At 32.7% G+C, this 26,192-nt stretch overlaps 1 protein-coding gene across 2 annotated transcripts in view; it reads right to left on the bottom strand.

Annotated features, from left to right (window-relative positions):
* LOC146529704 (muscle calcium channel subunit alpha-1-like) overlaps positions 1-26,192 on the bottom strand; it is a 44,445-nt gene that overhangs the window by 12,442 nt on the left and 5,811 nt on the right. The window contains exons 2-33 of one of the 2 annotated variants that reach the window (XM_085201603.1): positions 19,154-19,356; positions 18,449-18,554; positions 17,469-17,608; positions 13,558-13,664; positions 12,991-13,143; positions 12,616-12,809; positions 12,129-12,232; positions 11,845-12,017; positions 11,160-11,269; positions 10,713-10,828; positions 10,361-10,463; positions 10,079-10,230; positions 9,318-9,528; positions 8,964-9,084; positions 8,519-8,610; positions 7,995-8,095; positions 7,625-7,657; positions 7,284-7,399; positions 6,862-7,006; positions 6,524-6,659; positions 6,034-6,197; positions 5,476-5,563; positions 5,099-5,206; positions 4,135-4,242; positions 3,820-3,872; positions 3,396-3,533; positions 2,851-2,965; positions 2,251-2,381; positions 1,938-2,082; positions 1,545-1,625; positions 958-1,059; positions 248-286 (exon numbers count right to left, since the gene is read on the bottom strand). In XM_085201603.1, the coding sequence (XP_085057729.1) occupies positions 248-286; positions 958-1,059; positions 1,545-1,625; positions 1,938-2,082; positions 2,251-2,381; positions 2,851-2,965; positions 3,396-3,533; positions 3,820-3,872; positions 4,135-4,242; positions 5,099-5,206; positions 5,476-5,563; positions 6,034-6,197; positions 6,524-6,659; positions 6,862-7,006; positions 7,284-7,399; positions 7,625-7,657; positions 7,995-8,095; positions 8,519-8,610; positions 8,964-9,084; positions 9,318-9,528; positions 10,079-10,230; positions 10,361-10,463; positions 10,713-10,828; positions 11,160-11,269; positions 11,845-12,017; positions 12,129-12,232; positions 12,616-12,809; positions 12,991-13,143; positions 13,558-13,664; positions 17,469-17,608; positions 18,449-18,554; positions 19,154-19,350 (3,882 nt within the window). In that variant the 5' untranslated portion in view covers positions 19,351-19,356. The remainder of the gene's footprint in view (positions 1-247; positions 287-957; positions 1,060-1,544; positions 1,626-1,937; positions 2,083-2,250; positions 2,382-2,850; positions 2,966-3,395; positions 3,534-3,819; positions 3,873-4,134; positions 4,243-5,098; positions 5,207-5,475; positions 5,564-6,033; positions 6,198-6,523; positions 6,660-6,861; positions 7,007-7,283; positions 7,400-7,624; positions 7,658-7,994; positions 8,096-8,518; positions 8,611-8,963; positions 9,085-9,317; positions 9,529-10,078; positions 10,231-10,360; positions 10,464-10,712; positions 10,829-11,159; positions 11,270-11,844; positions 12,018-12,128; positions 12,233-12,615; positions 12,810-12,990; positions 13,144-13,557; positions 13,665-17,468; positions 17,609-18,448; positions 18,555-19,153; positions 19,357-26,192) is intronic. The other variant, XM_085201602.1, reaches the window with a different exon arrangement.

The following is a 26,192-nucleotide window of genomic DNA, read 5'->3' as shown; positions in this document are numbered from 1 at the left end:
TTTTATATATATAGATTTATAGTAAACTAAAAAAAGTTATGTTTTTTCATTTGTTAGGTCACGATTGATGAATTTACTATATTAGATTATTTATATTCATTTATATTTAATAGTAAAAAAAGAAACCTATGGATTTATAAAAGTAATAATCAACGCCCTATTTAATAACAAATTTCTCTGTTTTATCACTTAAAACCTATATATATTTCATATGTACATTATAGTGAAAATTAAATAAAAAACTCACCTCCTTATTGAGATCTGGTGAAATATCACAATTTAGGGTCTGTAAAGAAATTGTTAACATTTCTCATTAATATTAACACTAATAAATTAAAATGAATACAATTTAATAACACGTCATTAGTAAGGATGTTATAAATTTATATTTTTACATTTTTTCAACTTCACGTCTTATCCCGCAATTTGCAGAGTAGGCAGAAGGTTGACCGGAGGAACTCAACGCCGCAATAATCAACGACCCTAAAGTGGGGATCGAACCTGTCGCGTTTACTCACACTTTGTGCCCACGCCACGACTGGCTTTAATTAATTATTCTTATATAGTAAAATAATTAATCTTCTATGGGTATGAGTATACGTGTATATAATAAAATTCCGCAGTGTATTCTTAATTTGCCACTACCAAAATTTAAAATATCTGTAAAAAAATGCTAACAAGTAAAGCGTATTACACTGTTCAAGAATATTTAAAGGATAAACATGTATGGAATTAATGTCTATTGAATGTAATGCAGGATAGCTGCCAGCTAATGTAATAGATTGTACCATTGATTTTGAAAAGAGCAACTGTTGAGTTTCTTGCCGGCTCTTCTCAGCAGAACTGCCTTCCGAACCGGTGGTAGCTTTTTGTTCATATGTTCATTCGACGATTCAAAAGTGCTTGTAATAATTGTCTATTTGAATAAAGAATATTTTGAATTTGAATTTAACTTACAGCAATTGGTTTATTTTCATTAACTTGAGTGACTACAATATCTATTATACTGCCTACTACTAGAATAAAATCAGTTGTGTTCCATGCATCTCCAAAGTAGTTCTGAAAAAGAAATATGCAATATGACTTTGACTTATGACTTTTTCTTCCATGTCCCTAGATAGGGCAGAGGGCTTTCAAATTTAATAATTCTAGGTCAACCGTAAGTACCCCATTAATATTGATTCCCTTTATAGTGTCTAAATACGCATTTTTTGTGTTTGTGTGTTGTCATACTTTTTTTAAGTAAATGTAGAAATATGTTTTTTTGTCCATCGAGTTAAAATTCAAACTATATGCTCAGATCTATGTTCACATGATTTCCTAATATCTTTAAGCTTTTCTGAGATAAAAGCTCTTGACATACAGACAGACAAACAGACAGACGGACGGACTACAAAGTGATTTTATAAGGGTTTCTTTTTTCCTTAAAAGGTACGGAACCCTAATGACTAAAATAAACATAAAAAAGCTTTTTTAAAAAGCTTTAGAGGAAAAAATACTTTAACAAGCAGTTACGCCTATTAAAATTATAAAAAAAATCTTACCTTAAATCTGAATGCGGCAAGTTTGAAAACAAATTCTAACATAAATACTGTTGTTAACAGCATATTAAGGTAATCTAGAGCCTGAGAACAAAATGTCAGTTACAATATTCAATTAAATAATATTATTAAAATCAATAAACAATAAAGAGGAGACCATTTGTAGCGCAAAAGCACACGACATGCAACTATTCGAGGAAATGAAATATTTAATATTTTATTGTTTTCGCCCTGGTAACGAGGTAAAGCGCAGCGTTGAATTCTGCCACTCAACAGGCAATGTCATTTGAATTCGGTGGGAAATAGAAGTGCGTGAAGTAACTGCTATAGGTATGAATTATAAAATTCACACGCACAAAAGATTTATATATTATAAAAAATATTAAACTGACTTACGCGTTTATATTCATATTTGGCGTCATGATATTTCATCATGAGAGCTACAGTGTTGAGGACTATGAAGAAAAATATGAAATACTCAAAGCGTTGTGACGTCACAAACCACCATGTCTTATATTGGATGCGACGTTTTGGAATGTATCTGTAACAATAATTAATAAAAATATTGTTTGTTCTGCTGTATCCTTTATACAGTACAGTAGGCAGAGAGTACCCAGTGTTAAGACACTCCATTCCTCAAGTAAATAGGATATTTCTTGTTTTGTTTAGATTTTTTATATTAAAAAAAAATATGTAATAGATGTCTTACCTTCTGACAGGTTTCGCTTTTAACGCAAACTCTATACAGTTTCTTTGATTCTTATCAAGTTCACAGTCTTTGAACTCCTGCTCTCCTTCCTTCTGGAACGTTACTATGACAAAACCCACAAATATGTTCACCTGAAAATTTTGAAAAATATATTAAATATTACGTTTTTTTAAGGTTAATAATATTTTATAAGTAAATCGGATATATATTTTCAATAACGATAATGACATTCACGTTGATTCAATTGAACGTATATTAAGTACAAATTTTCTTAACTCCACACTTAATCGCGAGCATCCCGCCCAGTATACACTGCACAGAACGAACCTGGTGATAAGGCACACTGTTCCCCACTTTCAGTCCGATTTGGAGACTATTTGTGTTTGTGCGGAACTTAACGACGCGCTTTATGTTACAAGGCAGTAAAAATAATGTGTACAATGGAATCGAGCAGACAACCATCGCGTTTACACTCAGACTGTCCCTTTGTGCCACGATGGCCTTTGTTCCTGTCATTTGGTTACCTAACAGGTTATTTTTTAATAAAAATTACAAAAACCACAAAATGTTTGAATAATATACAAATTCAAACAAACTCACCATGAAGAAGGCTATGACAATAATGTAGCTTATGTAGAAAAACGCAACTAGCGGTCTCGAGTTCTCTATGGGCCCGTGTCTCTCTTTATTAGAATCCATAGACACCGATAATAATCTGATACAAGAATTATAAATTATTATGACATAAATTATTTTTTTTAATTTCTATAAATTTAACTTAACATATTATAATAGAAAAATCCGGTCAAGTGCGAGTCAGACTCGCCCCCCAAGGGTTCCGCACTAATTTCATGATTGTAAGATCACGGAAAGCGCAATTAATAAAAGTTGATCAAGTTTACGTATACTGTATGAATAAATAACATTCAAAATGCAGCAAAAACATGGCTTAAGTGCTCTTTCCTTTAATGTCTCGATTCCATTAACTTAGATGCTTAGGTTGATCAGAGATAACCTAGTGTCAACCAAACCCTCCATACCAATACCTCAACCAATTCTATAGATTGTGTATTAAGAGGCGGAACATGAGTTCCGGATGAACGCATTGTATCTCACCAGAGTCTCAAAGGCGATCAATGACTTACCCAGGCCACCCCTCAAACGTAGACACAGTGAACAAAGTAAGCATGCCACTCAACACGTTGTCAAAATTAAACTTATTCCGCACCCACACTCTGTCTTCTATTTTAAGTTCCCCGTTCTCGTATACGAGGTAGGATCCGCTGGAAATTTAATTTATTAATGTATTAGTATGATTTTTTGGGTAATGATATAGTGATTTGTGAAGAATTTCGAAGGTTTACACTGTAAGAAGAGATACATACAAAAAGTAAAAGGAGACATAGACATAAATAAGACTGATTTAAAAAATTAAATATTGTTCAGACTTTGCGCATTGCTCACTATGCACGTAAATAATTTAAAGTAAGAAAAATCCTAGAGTCAAATCTGTGCAACCACCTACAGCTAACTTATTTTACTGTACATCATCTTATTTACAAAACTCACCGACATTCGTCACTAGTCATCTTCGTCACATCAGTACATCTAAAGAATTTTCCCTGAAACCATACTCGATTTATATTTAAATCAATACATATAATATGTACATTTATTTATAATATATAAAGTACAATAAAATCACCTGACCTCGCCTCTTTTCAATAGGAAAGCTAAGCAAACATAAAACACAGTATAATAATCACAACACTGCTATAAATATAAATACACTGACATAAAGCAAAGCTCTAATAAGCTTAGAGGATTTTAACGGGGTCAACTTTTAAATTAATAAAAATCATGTATTTTTTTCATTTTTTATACCTTAAATAATTGTATGCCGACTACAGCAAACATGAATTGTAGCATATGGTTTATAATCAATATATTCCCGATAGATTTAATTGAAGCGAATACACACTTAACAACATACTATTAACACAAACGAACATAAACACAAACAAAAACATATAAAAACAATTTATGTTAAAACACAAAAACAATTACATTACCGAACGTGATCAAATCAAGGAATCCCAAATTGTGTAGTTGTGTACATGTTGCGTGACATTTTTGTGTAAAAAAAACAAGAAAGTGTTAGAAATGGAAGGAAAAATAAAAAAAACCCAATGCCTACTTACATTGCGTTAGTTATTCTCAATTTATAACAAAAAAATCTCAAAAAATTACAAAAAATGCCAGTGTCCTGATCTGACTATATAAAAAATAAAATCAAACACATAAATATATAAAAAAAGGATTCAAAATTGTTTTAAAAATAAACATTTTAAGTACCTCACTCCTAGTTTTCGAGTGAAAATGTCCAGGTAGGGGGTTGTGATGCAAAAAAACACACGAAAGCTCAGATTTTTAACACAAAAAAAAGGATTTTCTCATAACAACGGCACACAACACCTTTGGGCTAAAACTTACAACTAGGGGTGAAACAAAAAAAACATGCTGTATAAGCTTTTCCTGTCTAGGCCAAGCAAACTTCATGTTAGTAAGTTCGAACACGTAAGCACACAGAAACGAAATCAGATGATTTTTTATATCAATTAATATATTAAACGAAATGTAATCGCAATCAAGCTATAGTGTATAGCAAAACTCTAAAATACTTACTTTTAATTATATGTTACGTTTGAAACCCAAAGGTGTCGTTGGTATAAGTATATAATAATAATAACAATATATGTATAATTGTATAATTATAAATATGTTTTTGTATAATTATTTATAAATGTAATTGTATAATTCGTATGTATTTGTATAAAAACATCCCTACCTTGAACATTTGCACTCCCATAACGGCAAACATGAATTGTAGAAGGTTTGTCACCAATAAAATGTTGCCGATTGTTTTTATAGCAACAATGACGCACTGAACTACGTGCTAAAAACCGAAAATTGTCTATTACTAACTAATTCTAGTGTTATAGGTAATGTATTTAGTACTTGACTGTGATGTATTTAATAAAAGTACTTTGGCACTATAATGATCTTCAAATAAATATGCTTAATTTATACTGACACTTATATATGTGTGTAATTTATGGGGAAACTTTTTTTAATAAGTATAATATTATTTGAATATTTTAATAACCAAACACAATAGAAATATTAAATAGTACACAGTCTTAAAAAAATAAAAATAAAACTGACCTTAAGTCCTTTAGCTCTGTTGATGGCTCTGAGTGGTCTCAACACTCTGAACACTCTCAATATCTTGATGAAGGATACGTTGCTTGATCTAGATAAATAAAATGTTTTATACATAAACATTTTTATATTTTCTAATCTTCAAGATTAATCGTGCGTCGGTAGGCAGAAAGAAAGGCCTTTAGTCATAGAATTAAGACCATCAGACCATCCCTCTAATGAGAATCAAACCTATAACTATCGCGTTAACAATAAAACACTGTCCTACTGCGATATTATAGACTTACATATAATAATTCATTTTCTAATAAATTATAGTTTATAATGCGTGCGAGTTCAAAACACAACTTATTTTTTTATAATAATTCATATTTTTTTTATTTTGATTTAATAATAAAAACAGAATTTTAATCTATTCTATTCCTTCATGTTGTGTTCAATTTTTATCTATTCTATTCCTGGCTACTGTTTGATTATAAACACCGTTTTTCTTGATAGTCGTGAAATCGAATCCCAGTTGAGGCAATTTTACCATTTATTAGAAAAAAAAAATCAACTCACCCACTCGCAGATATAAGTGAAACAATAACAACAAGTAAATCGAGTAAATTAAAGGCGGATCTGCAAAATGCGTCCTTGTGCAGAATGAAACCGTACGTCACTAGCTTCAGTAGTAATTCAATTGTGAAAACAGTGGTGAAGAAATAGTCGATTTTGCGGAGTGTCTGTGAAATAATTGTAACATCTTTTAAGCACCTGGTTAATAAATTAAGGAAATTAAGAAGGTAAATCCCGTTTAACCATTTATAAAATTAAAATCACAAAGAATTCACAATATGCAACAGAAGCTCGAGAGCTTTACCCTTTTTTGTAGGTCCAATTTATAGTCCTTTTCACTACATTAATTCTTCAATTAGAACCTGTAGTTTCCGAACTTGGTGCGTTCAACGAAATAAATTCTTAAGTTTTATAATATTAGTACTAAGTAGAGACAAATTCCAAATAATTTAAGCGCATTAAGGACTTCATATATTTAAATTAATATTCTCACCTCACTCCAAGCTTCACTGGCTTTACTTCCAACAGGATCTTCCATCGCCAACATCAGGGAAGACGCCAAAATACAGAGTAAGATCATATTCTTGAACCATGAGTTGTTCTGTGTTTTGTAACATGTTACCCTGAACCTGTTACAAATTAATAATATTTATTACAATCGTTTCCTTTCGTAGATGGCATGGTTTTTTGTAATACCTAGTATTCAAAAATATATTTTAGTAAGTAGTATATATTTTAATAAGCGTGTAGCTGTAAATGCGACAAGTTGTTGGTTCGATTGATAAATTGACTAGTATACTTAAACATAAATCAAGTGACTTTTAAGCTTACCAATTAGTCTTAGAGAATATGAAGAAGCTACTGCCGTCAGGTATAGGTTTTTCTTGAGTTTTGATTTCCACGTCGGATAATCGTCGCGGTCTCGCTGATATAGTTGGTTGTCTTTTGGGAGGTGATGGCTCTTTCTTTATGTCACCTGTAATTATTTTATGTTATGTTAGGTAATGCCTATACTATATAGAAACACTGAAGTGAAAAGAATTTCAATTCAAAACGTTTTTTTCCCGCATTATTTATACATAATGTTAAAAGCCATTCTCATTTTCCGTCCATTTTTTGAAACAGTACATTTTTTGAATGACGAAGTTCAACGCCGCGCTTCGTCTCCCACAGCGAGGATATAAAACTAATTTAATTATAATCATACCCACAGCCATCGCGTTGGTGCTAGTTTAGGAAGAATATAAATTTACCATTTTGTTTCTTCTCCTCAGGTACTAACGCATTATTGACATTATCACCTTCCTCTTGTTCAACTTCTGCTTCTACATCTTCTTCTGAGCCAGTTTCTTCGTATTCATGTTCTGATCTATTCATAGTTATAAAAGTGTAATTTTATTTAAAAATCAAAGTATACGTATGTAACTATATTATTTTCGCGTTTATAAAAAATATAACGTAAAAGTCATTGGATATACCTTAATATATGTTTATATTATATTAAAAACTATATCAAATTCATCGAAGAAGATTTTATAGTGTTTTTTAATTTGTTTATATCAGATTTTGAAATAAAATACCTAATGTTATTTACCTTGCGACTCTTTTATATGATTTGTACTTCTGGCTGCATGTAAATAAGATATAATTAAACAGTTAAGATTAATATTTTACTTTTAAAACTAAAAACCAATTTACGATAAGTTGCTATATAGATAATATAATATTGGCGTTTTTTTAGTTTTGTAGATATATCCTGGTGTGATAACACCAGCGCTAGTACTAATACACTACACTATTACTAGTTGGTCCATAATTACTTTGAGTGCATGTAAACTAGTATTGGTGTGACTTGGATCAATAATAATTTGGGTGAATGCTGTTATTTAATTTAATCTTAAGTTCTAACTACAGAGTTAGAATTTTGCGGAACGGTTAGCGATGATTTATTAATGTTTTCCTACCCTTCGCTAGAGAATCCTTCTTCCTCGTTGACATATTCATCGTCCGTTTCCCCTCTTTCTTCATCTAGTTGAGGGTTACCAGCTTCAGGATTATCAGCATCCTACATGTAAAAAAATGAAAAAAATATTTATTTAACATTTTAACAGACTCAAGGTGCAATCGGTGCAATGAGAAAATATTTATATTTAAAATTATTTTTATTTTCACTCATACCACCATTCCACATAATGTTTCTAATGTCTCTGTTTGGTGTTGGTGATATTCCCGTTTCTGAATTACTTTATTTAACAGATATGCAAATTATTTTACAAGAAAAAATAAGTTTGGTGTTATGTTCTTTATAAAAATAAAACATATCTTAACGAAAATTGACTGGTAGGTATTCTTAAAAGTGTTAGACCGATTTTCACCAAACATTGCTAAGAAGCACCGCAAGGATATTTTCTTTCACACACCAACATCGACGTCAAACTTATAACACTCTTTTTGTGTCTTGGTTTAATAATAAATATGTATAACAAACCGCCTTCTCTTTTGTAATCTCCTCCGCGTCCATTTCCTCCGCATCACCGAGATTGTCCACAGCGATAGCCAAGAACACGTTCAATAGAATATCTAATTACATAACGTAAGGATATTTATTTTCAGTAAAAGTTATCACATATTGTAAATTGTTTACCTATAAAACTTTTTTTTTAAAGACTATGAATATTATGAATGTTAGTTTTTCTTTCTTGGAAAACAAGCAGGCTTCTTACGTTGTAGTTGTCGTGATAAGAAGCTAATTATAAATGTAAATTAAATTTAACTCGGGAGATTGTTTTAATTAAAAGTATATCTTTTTTTATATTTGTTTTAGTTTATAAAGCTTCACCATTGCATTTAAAATAACGAGTAACCTATTTTTGTATTAGGTTACTGTAAAATACATAAATACAACTAAATAACTATTTTATACAAAAGGATACAATTGCCGCAAATGAATATCACAATAAAATACAAGGACGCCAGCATCCCAGGCGTCCCGACGCCGCCGTACGCGTTTATACCGTGGTACATTACCACGTTCCAATCTTCACCTGTTAAGATCTGAAAAACGGAGTAATCATAAATCTTTATTTAGCCCATTCCCATTAAGACTTCCGTTACTTACTTTTTGCAGAATTTGGGAATCAAACTCCCCGCCTGTACCGTTTAGACTGGATAGATAACTAGTCTCACTTTTTACTTTTAACATATAATAACATTATAATGTATATAGATAAATAAAGTAGATATAGTAGAAGCTATTGTATATACATTTGTATTACCAAAGATATTACCTGAAACATGGTTAAGACAGCTTGCCAGAAAGAGTCAAAATTGTGCCTCTCTTTTTCAATCTCCCCCGCATAATCAAACCTTCCACCAAACACTTGCATGCCTAACAGCGCGAAGATCATGATGAACAAAAACAAGAGGAGAAGAAGGGAGAAGATGGACTGTATGGAGTTGAGTAGAGACGCTACCAGGTTTGATAAAGAACGCCAGTATCTGGAAAATGTTGAAGACTTTTTTAATTGAGTGGTTATTTTATTAAGTGCCCTATGACGATCGCTTTTTGTGGTAAGCATACTTGTTAAATTACTTTAAATATTCAACAAATTATTTTTACTGCGTGTTACTATTGTGAATCTATATCTTATTTAGAAGAATATACAGTACGGTCGAGTACAGTAGTAGTAACCATGGAGGTATTCGTTTTCACGTGTTTGTTTATTTTTATTCTCAATATCATCAATAACATAACACAATATTCTACAATTTTGACAACGTCTTATATGGTAATTAGATTATTTTTCAATAAGCACATTTGAATCACCGACAACGAAATATCAGATATTAGATTCTGATACACCAACCCACTTTTTTTAGAAAACAGCGCTGAAGTAGGTTTTTTTTATGGTATTAAGTATCCTTAATACCATAAAACTACGTACTACAGTTTGAAAAACATATCATATTTTTAAATGTCTTATTTACAACTTGGAATCTGACTAGTTCCAAATTTGAAATTTTAAATTCCAATAACTTATTTACTTACTTAGTAACTTTAAACACTCGCAACAGTCGCACACAACGCAGCACAGAGATGCCCAGCTGCGGGATCGTGTCGCTTAGAATTAGAGCTAACTCTAATATGGAGCACACCATTACGAAACAATCAAAACGATTGAACAGAGACACGAAGTAGCCCTGGAAGAAAAGAAATATTATAATTTTGCATATTCATGTATATTTTGTATGTCACTAAAATGTAAATTTGAGAATAGAGTGTCTTAACACTCATTATTAAAAGTTATAGTAAAATTTAAAAACTACGTACCTGAAACCCCAAAGCGTACATTTTGACCAACATCTCCATAGTAAATAGAACCACGAACAAATTATTCGCGTGGTTTTGAAAACGATCCAACCATGGATCTTGGCTGTAAAATGTAATAATATAATAATGACAAAACTGTCACTCCGCTCCACAGAAATATAAAACAGATTAATAAATAAGTAGACACATGTTAGGTCCTAGATATTATAAAATATCTTTAATGTAGTCATAGTTTATCTTCAAATAGTATTATTATATAAAGAATTAAACTTCAAATACAGTTATAGTCTTTACGCAATTTATTCGCACACGTCATATAAAAAGCAGAAATATATCACAAATTTACACATACTTGTAATGCTCTGACGCGAGTACTGATGTATTCAAAAATACAAGTACAATAATCGTCCAGTAAAAGGCTTGGGATTTAACAGCTTTCCTACAAGCCCTGCGCATGCGCCGGTTTACCTGTAAATTTAAATTAAAATTAAATCAGCTTCACGCTGTATCCCGCACACAGCAGGGTAAACAGAGAAAGCCTAGAGTCAAAACACTCAATTTTCCACTTTTCGTTGAATTCTAGAGGTATTGCGTGTTCAGTGGAAAAACTCAACGCCGCGTTTTGTCTTATTAAAAAAAAATAATTCGATATAATTAAAAATCATTTAAATATTCTATTGCACTTTGTTCCCAGGATCAATGACAAAAATATATACAAATTGTATATGTCATGAAGTCATCATGACCTGAGATGATGACGTTATAGGAGACAATTACTAAATAATTAAAAGTGAGTTACTTTATCAAATCTTCTACAATACACTTTGCACGTGGTCGTCTGCGGCGGCTCTCCGTTAGCGTTCACGTTGTTTTGTGTTTCATCATTGCTTCGCCTTTCTTTTTTATTACCTGAGTGTTTTATATGAATTGATTATTTTAAAGAATAAATTCAATACATAATTTTATAAAAAGACATTTTGTATCAGACATAAATCATGGTAGACAGAGAAATCTTAATATCAAGATAGTTTTCCGATTTGTGTTCTTTGAAAGAAAGTTCTCTCTGACCATCCCGCTAGAGATACAGCGTGAAATTACTTTAGATCAGATTAACCTCCCTGTAAGTGCAAGTAACATTGACGTAGGAAGAGGTGGCTGAGTGGTCAGTGCTCACCCCAGAATAGTTTGTTTGTGTTTACTCCATAAATGTGAAATGCCCAAGGCAAATCAAATAATAATATAAAAATTAACAAGTTATTTTATTTCCCTGAGCAAAGTAGTATGCAAATGTAAAAGTACTAGGTATAGTAAAAATACATATATTTCCAAATGAACGGTAATAAATCTTTATAGTTCATGTAAAAAATACAGTATAAAATATAGCTATTATATTCTAAATACACAGGGCACTTTAAAATCTAACAAATTCTATAGCAGTTTCACCACTAACCCTTATTTAAGCTAAATTATAAATATTTTCATACCCTGATTGTCCTGGTCCTCTTCCTTTTGGCCCTGGTCGTTCTCCAGATCCAGTTCTTCAGCGACTGTGATCCAATTCAAATAGCCTTTCAAGTCTTCTTCAAACTGCTGCCTTTCGCGAGACTTTTGGAAATCACCTCGATTCTTCGCCTTTTCTCTTTCTTTTGAGAATTCTCTGTAATTTTGTGATTGTTTTGATAAGTAAAGTTCTGTTTTATAAATATTATAAACTAGCGACTCGCTTGTGAATTAATTTGCCTGAACGATTTTATTAAAAAAATCTTACCCAGATAACACACCAAGAATAAGATTCATAACAAAGAAATTTCCAAATATGACCAGCGTGACGAAGTATATCCACACCCACGTGTTACCTTTCACGTCTGCTATCTGAAAAAAATAACTTTAAAATAATTCACTAAACACATTTATAAATTAAATTTTTCACTAATGTAATTTTCAATATAAAAATAAATAAAAAATCCTTCAGATGCAGTCATTTATTCAAATATTCAATTTAAAAAATGGGAAACGGAGTGTCTACGCACTACGTTCTATTAAAAACTTATCGTAACCGCGACGTTTATGAGTTCCATTCCACACAGAGCAATGAATTATTATCGTTTCCTCGTTCTGGTAACAAGCAAAGCGGGTTGAAATCCGCCACTCAACCCTCAATGTGTTGAAAATTATACAAACCATAGGGATGGGAGTATATTATCAATCTATCCACCTAAACACGGGATAGAGTGTGAAACTAAAAACCAACTTACAGCATACATAATATCCGTCCATCCCTCCAGAGTGATGCACTGGAACACAGTCAGCATAGAGTAGCCTATGTTATCAAAGTTTGTGATACCATAGTTAGGGCCGGCCCAGTACTCCTTGCACTCAAAGCCTTCGTCACATTGGCTTCCTATGTCCGGGTAGCGTGAACAAGGCTTGGGGTCATTTGTCATGTCGTCTGAAATATACATGTTGATGAAAGAGAGAGATGTTATATGAGAGAAGGAATGACGAAAGAATGCAAAAAAAATTTAAGAAGGAAGAGCGATAACACAGTGTCGATGATACTGGAAGAAGGGAATATTCTAGTAAAAAATTGGCAAAAAAATAGTTTCAAAGTAGCTAACAATATTACTTACTGTTCTCTTTCTTAAAACACGTGTCATGCAGCGCTCCAGAAAACAATTCCAATCCTATAATGGCGTAAATAATGATGACAAAAAGCACCAAGAAAGCTATGTGGAACAGCGGCACCATAGCTTTCAAGATTGAATTTAACACGATTTGCAAACCTGAAACATACAAAATAGTACAAATTATAAAAGAATGTCTCTTAAGTTAAATTACTTTGTATGAATTGTCTGAATAGCTAGTTCAATATTCAGTGCAATGGTTTATTTGTTTGAACGCGCTAATCTCAGAAATGAATGAATATATGAATCGGAAAATAATGTTTGTGTGGGATATTCAATTTGTTGCAAGAAGGCTGTAGATAGTCTGCATCACATCACATGAACCTGATGTTAAGACATTTCATTTCCCACGCAACACCGATTGAGGCATTGTGTGCTGAGTGGTGGAACTTAACCCCGCCAAATATAGTAACAAGAACAATAAGCAGTGTAGCAAGAAAAGCTTCTGTTACATGTTGTGTCCTTTTAGTAGCAGGCAAAACTTAATACATTATAGAAATACAATATACATACTTGGCACTCCTGAAACCAATCTCAAAGGTCGCAACACTCTGAAGGCCCTCAAAGCCTTCACGTCGAACAGATCCTTAGAAATGTGCTGGAGAACTTGACTTACTATGCTGTAAATAGAACAGAAGTTAATGATTATTAAAAAAATATATAACTATACTATTACTTTATTATTGATACTATTTAATATATTATTGTTCTTAATTCTTTACATTATGGAAATAGGAAATATGCAAATATGAAACGGGGTGACTAAACATTAGGTTCCCTCTGCCCGCCCTCTTATATGTAGGATACAACACGAATTTAAAAAATAGCCCTCGTTGTATAAATACCTTACTTTACTTACGTCATAGTATAATTAATGGGGTCATTTGAGTAGCTTTATATTGAGGTTAGTGAGCTTTGTTCTGCAGTGCCTTTGTTATTTATAGGTCGGGTAATGTAATGGATTTTGAATTGATTGATGTGTAACATTAGGAGCTGGTCGTAGGTTCGATATATTTTTTTGGGGGTTCCGTACCTCAAAGGAAAAATCAAGACATTTATGGGTTTGTAATATTTTCACTTGTTAAATATAATTAAAACTTGCCCAACTGTGACAACTGTGACAAGTGTATAAAATTTCAACGTGCCTCGATGAGAAATTAGTTTTTATGATGGGCTTACTTAGTTGGGTCTGTTCCAAGATGCACGACTTTGAGTTCCAATACGTCCAAAATTTTAATCCATTTCAAAATACTTTTCATTTATTTCTTAGTAATATTTATTATAATTCCTTACAGTTGAGTTTACAATAAAAAGTATCTAAATTTAACTATAACTAACACGTATTCGTATAAACACCTTGAGACATAGCTGTGATACATAATGGGTTATCAATTCCACTAAGCACTTTTCTATTTGAATCGAAGGACGCCATTGTCACGTTATTTGGCAAGGGAACACCTGATATCGACTCAAACGCGTAAATATGGGATCATTAAATAAATAGAGGCCGTCGCGTCGTGGCGCCATATCTAATGTAAAATGAATGGTTGTGGGTTCGGTTCTCACTTGGATAAATGTAAAATTTGCCCTAAGAAAAAAATATTAAATACAATAAATTTTAATTATTATATTTTGGAAAAGTTCCCTTAACTTTAAGTGTTTGTAATATTTCAATCAATTCATAATTTAAAAAATTATATCAATAAATTGCTTTAACAATTTACAAAGTAACTGACAAACAATGCACGAACGAAAGTATCATGCCAAATTTCACATTATAGAGTATAGAGAATATTTCCAAATTCCTACCGAAAAGGAAACAATACGTATTTCCATTTTACGTCTTCCACGTAATATCGATCCAACAAAGTCCCGGGCGACGATTATTTTATAAAATATCGCGGAAAGCGCTTCTAACGTCAAACAAACCTCAAATTTGTTAAACAGGTCAAGTCCGTTTATTTCTAATTTTATAAGAAAATGTGACAAAGATTTTGTATAGACATACTACTACTTACTTAGTTTATAATGATCACAAGGTTTTCTATTGTAGTTGCATTCTGTTTGACAAAGTGAGTTTTGCTATTAGGTATACGCGAATCATATGGATATGCCTGTGTTTTAAATCTTTACCCACGATGAAAATCGGACCCACTAGCTCCGACCTAAATCATCCAGCTACTACTATACTATCAGACCATTCACTCAAATTGTACAAAGAATATTAATTATAAAAACAATCCTCGTTAAGATAAAGCCCATTCCTTGACCCAGTAACATGTCCCTGTATGATAACTCTATAGTGTTTCGTTACATGCCAAGCTCACGTTATACTTAAATAAACGTTTAGGTGCGGTTTTCTTCAAAAATACTTATGAATTGAGTATATTAATTAATTAAGATTACAATTGATAAGTAATGCAAGAGTGTGCTGAAAATAATAAATATTTATAAATATATTAAAAATGATTGTAATAATTCTAATAAAATAATTTATTCAAAAAACAATAAATATAATAAAAGTCATTTAGAAAGATTAACAATCTTTCGTACAAGGTGTCTCTCTTTCACAACATATCCTATCCTATATCTTATAAAACAAAGTCGCTTTTCGTGTCTGTCTGAACTTTCTAACTCTTCTTCTTCTAAACCACCCAACGGATTTTTATGCGGTTTTCACCATTAGGTCGAGTATTTCTCAGGGAAGGTTTATATATAGTTTATTATTTGTACATTCTTATGTAAATTAACATAAATACGATAAATGTGTATAAAGTCCTACCCGTTGAGACACTTTCGCGCATGCGCTGCTTTAATGGTAAGTACTACATGAAAAAAATGTACTGGAGTATTGTTCCTCTTAATAAGATCTACAAAAAAGTCCGCGAGAGCATATTTTTATCTTTTAAGGATAACGTGTAGTGATCATATTTCTGTGTAAAAATAGTAATTTCACTATATTTTTTATTGTGAGGGATATTTTTCCATAATGGTATTAATCCTTATCCTTTAAAATACTTTATTAATTTTCTACGTTAAACGAAGATAAAATTTGCTTTTTACACTATTTCGAAATTGCGAATAGTTTTAGAGAAAAACGCATTTAATTGTTGACACATCCCGCCGTTGACACATCAGCTGTATGTTACTCAAGTTTCACTTATCCCTTACTCTCAGCATATAAATAAGTATATTAGTTACGTTGGCCATTTAATGTAGATCAAAACTGTCTTTTACTGTTTTTTCATTTTAATAAGTACTTTAGAAGTTGTTACAATATCAAAACATCCTTGCTGCGAAACGCGCCCCGCGACGTTTTGCTTATACAAGCGCGTCATGAGCAGTCATCGGTGGTTCAGTGGTAGAATGCTCGCCTGCCACGCGGGCGGCCCGGGTTCGATTCCCGGCCAATGCATTCTATTTAATTGTCCTCACAGGCAGCCACGTAGTGCTTGCTTTTCATCAGGGACAGAATACCCTTTTCAGCATTAACCACAAGCTCGAAAAAAACCCGCCCGCTATAGAGGCATAGCAACGAAGATTTAGATGCGTTTGCACGTATTGGATAATTGGAGTTGAATGTATTATTTCAGCGCGATATATTTGGTTTCATATTTTTTGTAGTAGTTATTAGTAGGTAGGCTTTTGTTTATAATTTCTTCCGTTTAAAAATAGTAATTTAACTATCTAAAAATAGTCATTTAAATATATTTTAATAAGTACTTCAAAAGATTAGTAGCACAGATTTAAAATTGCGGTACCTACTAAAAAATCCTTGCTGTGTAAAACAATTGGAAAATCCTTATTGAAACTACGAAAATGCGGGTTGCATTAGGGTTTAATTAATTTTCACATTATCTTAAGTGCTTTGCAAACATACATTATATGAATAATCCAGTAGTAAAAGCGGGCGAAGCCGCAAGGGGGTCGCTAGTTACATAATAAAAAGAAAACCACTACTTACTTCAGTTGAATTATACCATACGAAATACATTGTAAATGTATTTGTATTTTATGTGTGTTAGTCATTGATTTCGTTACTTCATAACATATAAATAAAATATGTGTGTCACTTCGTTTTACGATTAGTTCTAAAAGTAGATAATAATGTTTTGAGACTGTCCAGATATCCGTTTATTATTAAGACTCAATTTATTTTTACCCGACTGCGCGACGCAAAAAAAGGTAATAAAACGCCGCGTTTTGTATTCTTATCAAAGTGAATAAATCTAAATCATTCACTCCCCCGAGTAGGAATCGAATCTACAACCGTCACTCTAACTGTACGACCAAATACCACCTCCTGTACGGTCAAGCTCGGCGACAGACGGAAACTTATCACCAGGTTCCCTCTACTTAACATCCTATATGGAAGCAACCGTTAAGTTAAAAGATAAAGGTATAAATAATCATATAAATCTTACCCGATAGTAACAATGGTGAAGTCGAGACTGTTCCAAGTGTTCCTGAGATACGCACCAGGATGGAACAAAAATCCATAGGCAATGATCTTCATAATACACTCCGCCGTGAATATAGCCATGAATATCCATTCCACTTTTTCCTGGAAATATAAATTTTTCGTGTCTGGTGCAACAATGACATACTTGAACTTTCTTTTCAAAAAAAAAAGGAAAAAATGTTTACTATATAATATATGCAAAAATACTACCTACTCATATTTACAGACTTTGGGTCTCTTGCAATTTTATAAGGAGTGGAATATGTGTATACGTTTTTTTTTTTTCTTAAAGTAAGTAGAGAAAGAAATTATTTGAGACACTTCACTATCCAATTTTCTTAACATTCATTCATGTTAAGTATGCGCCTTGTCTGACCAGAATTAGTAAGTAAAAGTAAAATATAATAATTTCCTCAAGAGGGAATTGAACTCACAACTTTAAATATAATATCACAACTACTAATAGTTCAGAATTCCCTTCATTCTATCAATTTACCCATCAGATAAAAAAAGCTGTTATCATTTATCGATTTTTATGTTGTTAATAAGACACTATAGTGCCGTAGTAAGTGCGTGCCTACCGTTTAGAGGATTTAAACCCCGTTTCAAATCATAATAGTAAAAGCACAGCGTTAAGTTCCGCCGCTGATCATGCAGCATCATAAAAAGAAAAGTAAAAAAAGGGAAGGCAATAGCTTGTTCTGCCTATCCCATATTTTTTTTACTTCTCCCATATAGCAAGGAAAGCATGAGAACCTAATGTTGAAACACTTTGCTCTCCATTTTTTTTGTATACTATTCAAAGCCAAGAAATTTAAATAATTTATTCCTCTGAGAAAACATTTAATCCACAACCGTCGTGTTGTGATTTTATACTGCTGCGCTACGACAGCCTCAAGACCCATATTATTTAAAGTAAAAGGTATTTTATAAAGATCTTACCAATATTTGATTAGTATTATTTGTGTCGCCCGACGGGTACGGAGTGAACACGGCTAGTGCTATACAGTTAGCGAATATCGTTGTCAATATCATGTATTCAAATGGCCTGTACAACACACAAGTTAACACAAGTTAAGGAAATTGGATTAATTTTTTTTATTATTCTCAAGATGTACGAGTATATTTTCTTTCTTCTTCTTCTTTCGATATGCTGAGAAATAAGTGTTAAGACACTCCTTTCCTCACTCAATGTCTAATTTCGAAATAGTATATGTTAGTGTGGGAATGTAACATTACGCTTTGTCTTATAATAACGAAGAGATTTAAGAAAACAAAGTGAAAGGAGGAGAAGGAAGCGTATCTACGACTGTGCTACATATCATATTTAATACAGCAATTCTTTACAGCAATTAAATAAGGTTTCATTGTTTATTACTATATTTTTTTGCAGTAGACGATGATGCAGTTAACCAGACTTTTTGAACTTAACAGACATATTTCGAATGTTCTCTTAGAATTGGAGTATGTTCGAGTCTGGTTAAAATATTTTTCAATCTTTGTCTAAAATATCTAAAAAATAATTTTAAATAAATATTTCATTCATTTTCTCGAGTGAGGATCGAACACATAACCAACACTTTACTTCCCTATACCCTGCGTGAAAAAGCATGAAGCTTATTTACTTCAATATTTGTAAAAGGATACTTCCATTCAACTATATCATAACACAATTTTCTTAATGGATTCTTCAAAGTCAAACAGAATAAACTCCTCTTAGGTCTCTCTGGCTGTTGTTTGCCTCGAGGCCTGGCCTGCTTCTTGGGGGGAGGCTGAGCCTGACCTGTGTCGGGGGCTTCTGTTTCGGGCGTCGTAGCGCCTGTTACCTCTGCTTGTGTCGCCATTTTATTCTGGAAGTTAAAGAATATACGAATTTAGTATAAAATATAGTTAATTTTTAGTTTTACATTTATAATTTTTTTGTTTTATATTTATTTAAATAATAAAATGGAGTAGGATATATATAAGACATTATGAATATTTAACAGAATATAAGAATCACAAAATAGACGTTGAAATTGTTGCGGAACTTATTCCAGCTTCACGCTCTATCCCGCTTATATCAGGATAATCAGAGGGAAGTCACGAGATACACTGTTTCTCATTTTCTGGCCAATTTTCATAAACATTGATTCATAAACTCTGGCAGAACTCAACGCCATTGTCTTGTTACCAGAGCGACCAAATGATTTAAAATAATTTATTTTCCTTGGGAATCAAACCTACAACCGTTGTGTTCACAATTTCAATTTTGGATAGTTCATTTACTGAGGAAAGCTATACGCCGCGCCGTTACCTCGGGTACCACGAAAGTGTTGTGCCACTTGGCCACGGGAGCGAAGCCGCAAATTAAAAAGCTTGTATTATATATGACTACATGAAATATAAACCCACAGCTACCATTCTGCCAGACACACCATGACATCTCAATTGCGCCATGACGGCGTCTCGTGTATCGTCTATAGGTGTTTAATAATAGCCGCTTCAAAGCTAAAGTGACATCAACGATCGAAAATATAATAGCCCATAAAAATATTCGGAAAGTTTACGGTTTATAATTTTACGGTGTTTCGAGATTCGCACATAAAAATTGGAATATAAACGATATAACTGCAATGATTATAACTAATACATAGACAGACGCCAGTCGCTGCGCAGGGGCAGCTTATGACTGTAAACACTACAGGTCGCGGGTTCGATTCACGTATAACCAACATTACATATATTTTTGAAATATTCTTTTACAACTTCACGCATAAGGGACCTGGGAACCTAATATCACGACACTTTCTACTTCACTAAACACTTCCGATTGCCACTTTTCGTTGAATTCTTAAAGGATAGAGTGTTGAGTTTCTTATTTCCAGAATGAGAAAATGAAAATATTTAATATTTTATTCCCCTGAATAGGAATCAAACCCACAACCGTCGCTTGCTCTGTGAAAATATTTTCTTAATTTAAACCGTAGTTCCTGAGATTAACGTGTTGAACTAGTTAGTTTCTGCAGAGAAAGTTTGTATACAAAATGCTTAAACACATATAGAAGTTAGTAACGTCACTGGCATTACCTATTGGCTATTACGCACGATGGATGTGTATCTAAATAAACCGATCTTCTCATGAAACGAGACGCAAGTAAACACAGTGATTAGTCACTGTGTATATCGTAAATTTATTTTATTTGTTACTATTTACTTTTTTTAGCTTCACGCTGTATCCCGCAGAAAGCGGTGTAGGCAGAGGACCACTGAAGATTTCTAAGACCACACCGAGTGGCAGCAATGATAACCTAGTGTTAAAATATTCTGTTCTCCGGTTTGTTTTTTTACCAAAGCGAGACAATCAATTTATCCCTCGAGAGGGATCGAACAAACAAAGTCGTAGTCAGACCTCATTAAAAGTTATAGTACAGATTTTAAATGTACCTATTTTTAATTGAGTAAGATTAATGTAATTGAATTAGTCAGGCATAGCTTTTTTTATAAACAGTAGATACATTATAAACAATGTAAAATGGTAATAAAATTTCATGACTCATACTGTCCGTAAGACAATCGAGTTATGAAACGAAAATAACTCTACATCATATTAAATCACCTAATAATGTACGTCGCTATAAACGTAGTTACAAGATCGGGAATCAAACCGCAAAATCCGGTGATAAAAAACAGCAGCGATAAATAATTAACAATATATTATTTTTTTAACTTCACGCTGTATCCCGCACATAGTAGGGTAGGCAGGAGGGTCTAGAAATTTTAAGTGTTGAGACACTCCTTTCCCATTAACACACTTCATTTCCCACTTTCCGCCGAATTCTTGAGGCATTGATGAAAATATGAATTTCTTTACCCCAAATGGTCATTAAAGAGCCAACTCCGGGTTTCCACGCAATTCTGTCACTCTTTCTGTAATTCTGGTGTAAATTAGGATTATAGTGTCCGAATATTAAATCGGAGGAATATTTTTTAAAAATATTTCGTTTTGAGTTGTGGAACTCGACGTCGCGCTCTGTCTCGTTGCCTGTCGTGGAGCAGTAGCACAAGCGTGCGACCCTAAACACGGCGGTTGAGGATTCGATTCCCAATCGAGGAATGAAAATATTTAATATTTTCATTTCCCCGCTCTGGTAACAGTGAGTTCCTCAACATCGCATTTTACCTCGCCACTCAACACGCAATACCTCAAGAATTCGGCGGAAAGTGGGAAATGGAAGTGTCTTAGCGGAGATCAGAGTGTTTTAATGGACGTAAACAAAAAAAAACTCAATTAACAGCAGCCTATAGTCACTATCGTCATCGACATTCTGTATCACACTAACGTACCGAATAACATCGTAAAAATTTAACTGATGTTTAATTGTATACATACAGTGTTTGTAAAACGCCTACATGAGGTTCAACGTGCGCGTCTTTATATAGAAGGAAAGAAACAAACGTGGACAGATGTTTTTTTTTAATTATATTTCTTTAATTTTACGCGGTATTCCACATGACGCACGGTATGCAAAACGTACCTAGTGTTAATATACTCTGTTCTCCACTCACCTCTCTGACTTTCGAGGCATTACTTGTCGAATATCTAAAAAAATTAGAGTTACTGCCACAACGATAAAAGGTTCTACCCTAGAGGTTCAAGACATCACGAGCCAAAGTATTATTCAATAATTATATATTTTAAAGACTAGTGGGCCCGGACACAGCTACGCCCGCGAAAATATAAGCCTAAATAATTAAAATAAGTTAAAAAATAATAATAAGTGGAGATTGATTATCAGAAAAAATATCTGAGTAACCGAAATGAAAGAAAGAAGTAAAAGTAACTAAAGGAAATTCTTAATATTAGAAAAAGTACCTAAAGTTTGCCGTGCGCGCGTACTAAACATTTTTCTATATTAAATAATTATTAATTTTTGCGAACAATATTAAATAAAATCCCAAATTATTAAAATTACGATATTTTAAGTGTATAACATCGGTATAGATAACCGAACTGAGATAAATTAATTATAAGCAGCAAATAATTACATAAAAATTAACAGTAATTCGAAAATATATAAAAATTTACTAAACCATCAAAGTCATCTGCCCGTTCGCGTCGGTCATACTATACCACTCGTAGCTAGGCTAGGTCATTCCGAATCAATGACATCTTAATTATTTATTAGAATGTTATACAGTAAACTATAATTTCCATCTAGATGAAATGCTAAAAGTGACTATTATATTTATTTTCATAAGGATGAATATCAAATTATAGAAATCATCTAATTTTTGTTAATGTATACAAATCTATATCGGCGCGCGCCATGTACGCGTTAAGCAAACTCATTTTGGGTGACGTTTTCTTAAAACAACAAACTTTGCAAATCGTTGCTTAGCAACGGCGGTTGTTATAAACATGGCGGAATAAATTGCATGTCAAATTAAGTATTTTAATATATTGGTATATATCGACAATATTACAAATATGAGAAAAAAAAATATCCTATGTTCATCCCGGTACCCTCAAGTATTTCTATGTGAGTATTTTATCACAATTAAATTAGCGGTTTGGGCCTGATTGCGTAAAAGACAGACAGACAGACAGACAGACAGACAGAGTTACTTTCGAATTTATAATATAGGTATGGATATACGGAGAATCACTTACAATGAATACCTATATGTTATTCTATTATCACTTTATATTGACAACGAGAAGCTTTTAAATCCTACTCACTAAGTGCATTAAGCACACACCTAATAATACTTGCCCTACATGACGTCTAAACTAAGCGGAGCTTAAGCTTTTTTCTTTTATATTTTATCTCATTTTTATAGAACTAGCGGAACGTATGGCTTCGGCTGTCACTCATTTTTTAATAAGAGCCAAATTTTTATATTTTTAAAAATTGTATCACGTCACTTGCTTCTCGAATCCAGGCCGATAAACTAGTGTTTTAACACTAGGTGCCCTCTGCCTACTACGTTCAAATTTTAATATGTTTTTTCTTCTTTATTTCGAATAATAAAAAAAATCCTGATTAGCAATTGCTCACCATCACCTACCTAGTGTATACGCCATGCTTAAAAAGTCGAAGTCATGGCATAAAAGAATTAACAAGCTAATCGATACTTCAAAGAACGTTCAGAAAACAAGAATAAATAAACATAATGTCGTTGCCCAAGTTCACCCACCGGTCACGCGGGTCGCCGCCTGCAGTGCAAACTCATGCTTTACAATCTCATTATATTGAAAATTATATGAAATTTTTTTTGTAACTTCACGCTGTATTAGGAAAGCAGGGTAGGAAAAGGGAAATTAGTGTCAAGACACTACGTTCCATACTTTCCATCTAATTTTCAAGACATTGCGTGATGAGTGGCGAAACTCAACGCCGCGTTACACCATGTAGCTATAAAAATCATACTTATTAGATGAATAATATATGAAAATACGAGTCTAGTTATAAATAACAGGGATAGTAACGTACTAAAGCTTATCGAGTTACGGAAAATTTCAATAGTAACTAAGTTAAGCTGAAAAGTTAGAACGAAACGTTAGAAGAGCTTAAATTCGAAACGTCGATAAAAGAACTGCTCTGTAAAGCTCTCATGTGATTTTTTTTTCAGAGATTTTAAATATTTTTCATATACCTAATCAACATAAAATTGTCTTTTTACTTTTTCACAACCAGGACTTAAGTATGTAATAAAATCGAAAAAACAATAATAATTACATCATATATAATGACAAAGAGAAAAGAAAGAAGACAGATTTATATTTACCACGTCTATAAAGATAGACTTCTTTATATATAGCAAGATCGGTCGGTCATATACTTATAATTCAAATATAATTTTATCCTTAAATGGGATTTGTGCTTTTAACCATCGTGTTTGAAAAAACTGTTCCTTCCAACTCTTTCTTTTTTAATAAAATTATCAGGAAAAAATCTATTATCTCCAGTGCAGTAGAGTTTAATTACAAAACTTAATTCGTTATACGATAGTGGAAGCTGTATAGAAATCTACTTAGCATTTTTAAAGAAAAAAGGCTGGATGAGAGAAAACGTGGAACTTTAGTTTCTTTTTTTATGGAAAAGACAAGGCAAACGAGCGTACAGGTAACCGGACGATAAGTGATCACCGCCGCCCACGACCCCGTGTAACACCAGAGGAGCTACAGGTGCGTTAACCACCTTTAAGGTGTTTTTGAAGGTACCCATGTCATATCAACTTAGTTTTCATTTTCACTGAGTTTTCATTGAAACATATCGATTCGTCACTGCACTGAACGCTTTGCCTCACTACCAGAGCCAAGAAATGAAAATATTATCTACATTTCTTAAAGCGGAAATTGAACCCACAACCTGCCACACTTACAGTCACGCGCTTGTACCGCTACGCAAATATTAGCCTCGAACAAAAATGTTTTACATACAAAATATAATAATGAATGAAAATATTTCTATATAAAGAAACAAGCGATTGTAAAAACCAATTTGGTATACAAATTAAGTGATACACAGACGGATCCGGGTCACGGGAGTGTATGTACTCGTAATACGTACGTATATATAAATAGATTTATTGCATTCCTCTTATAGTAAAACAGGCGTGGTTATTTCGAGCATGAAATTACCTTCTCACGTTTCGTTGTTAGTCCGATATGCTTTAGATTTGATGCAGTATAAAACGCATAGGTACATAAACTAACTATAGGAAACTAACTATAGGAACAACTTCATTAAGATGGGCCATCATGGCACAGTGGAATTATTCACAAATGTAAACGTCATAGTTGTGTTCGTTTTTTTGGAGGAAAGAATTATTTTTATATTCTCTCGCTATCTTTCTTGAGCCGGTTTTCTGAAATTCGGAAATCTAAGGCGCTATTTCTATCGCACAGAATGAGTTAATGTTATTTTCACTTTCGATAACATGATGCTATGCTGAATAAACCTCTGAAACTATACCTTTGAAAACAGATAATTATTAAGCCTCTAAGTCAACGGAATCAAAAGCTTATCTTTTCCATAGATAAATTATTACAAACTTATAATTGTTGTTCGTTTCATACAAAATGGGTGTATACGCTCGGAAACTTATGTAAGGTCTATAACTTTTATAAATTAAAAAAAAAATGCTTAAATAATAATGTAAGTTTAACCGATATACATGTGACAGGTATGTAAATATCACAAATATGTAAATGTCCTAATATTACAGAATTTTGTTAAGCTTCCTACGATAAAATCTAGGTTGAAAATTGTTTCTATCCAATTTCGTTTTATACGAGACGTCAAGGAAAATGGATATATCGTGTTCCAAACGAATGAGAACACGATCAGTTCGAGACACATATAATTTATGGTACTCGTAGTCCTTATTATATCCCACATATTGAATGCTCCTTATAAGATTGTAATATCTAAGATAAGATTTTTTATTTTCTTTAGCTACACACTGTATGCAACATATGTATGCATCTAGTGATAAGACACTCTGTTTCCAACACGCAGCCTAATTTTGAAAACATTGTCAGAATAAAACGTCTATTTTCTTATCTGAAAGAAATGAAAATAAATCATTACCCCGAGTGGATATCAAACCCAAAACCGTCGCGTTTACAGTCAGACATTACTTCTGCTGCGCCTCGGCTACCTCCAAGATAAGAAGATAGGTAGTTTTAATACTGTTG

Source organism: Heliconius melpomene, chromosome 18 (assembly GCF_056956725.1).
Source record: "Heliconius melpomene rosina isolate 202511_hmr_F chromosome 18, ASM5695672v1, whole genome shotgun sequence".
In the NCBI taxonomy this organism is placed as follows: Eukaryota; Metazoa; Arthropoda; class Insecta; order Lepidoptera; family Nymphalidae; genus Heliconius; species Heliconius melpomene.
Note: the sequence above shows the minus strand (reverse complement) of the source record. Positions and strands in the feature narration are given on the sequence as shown.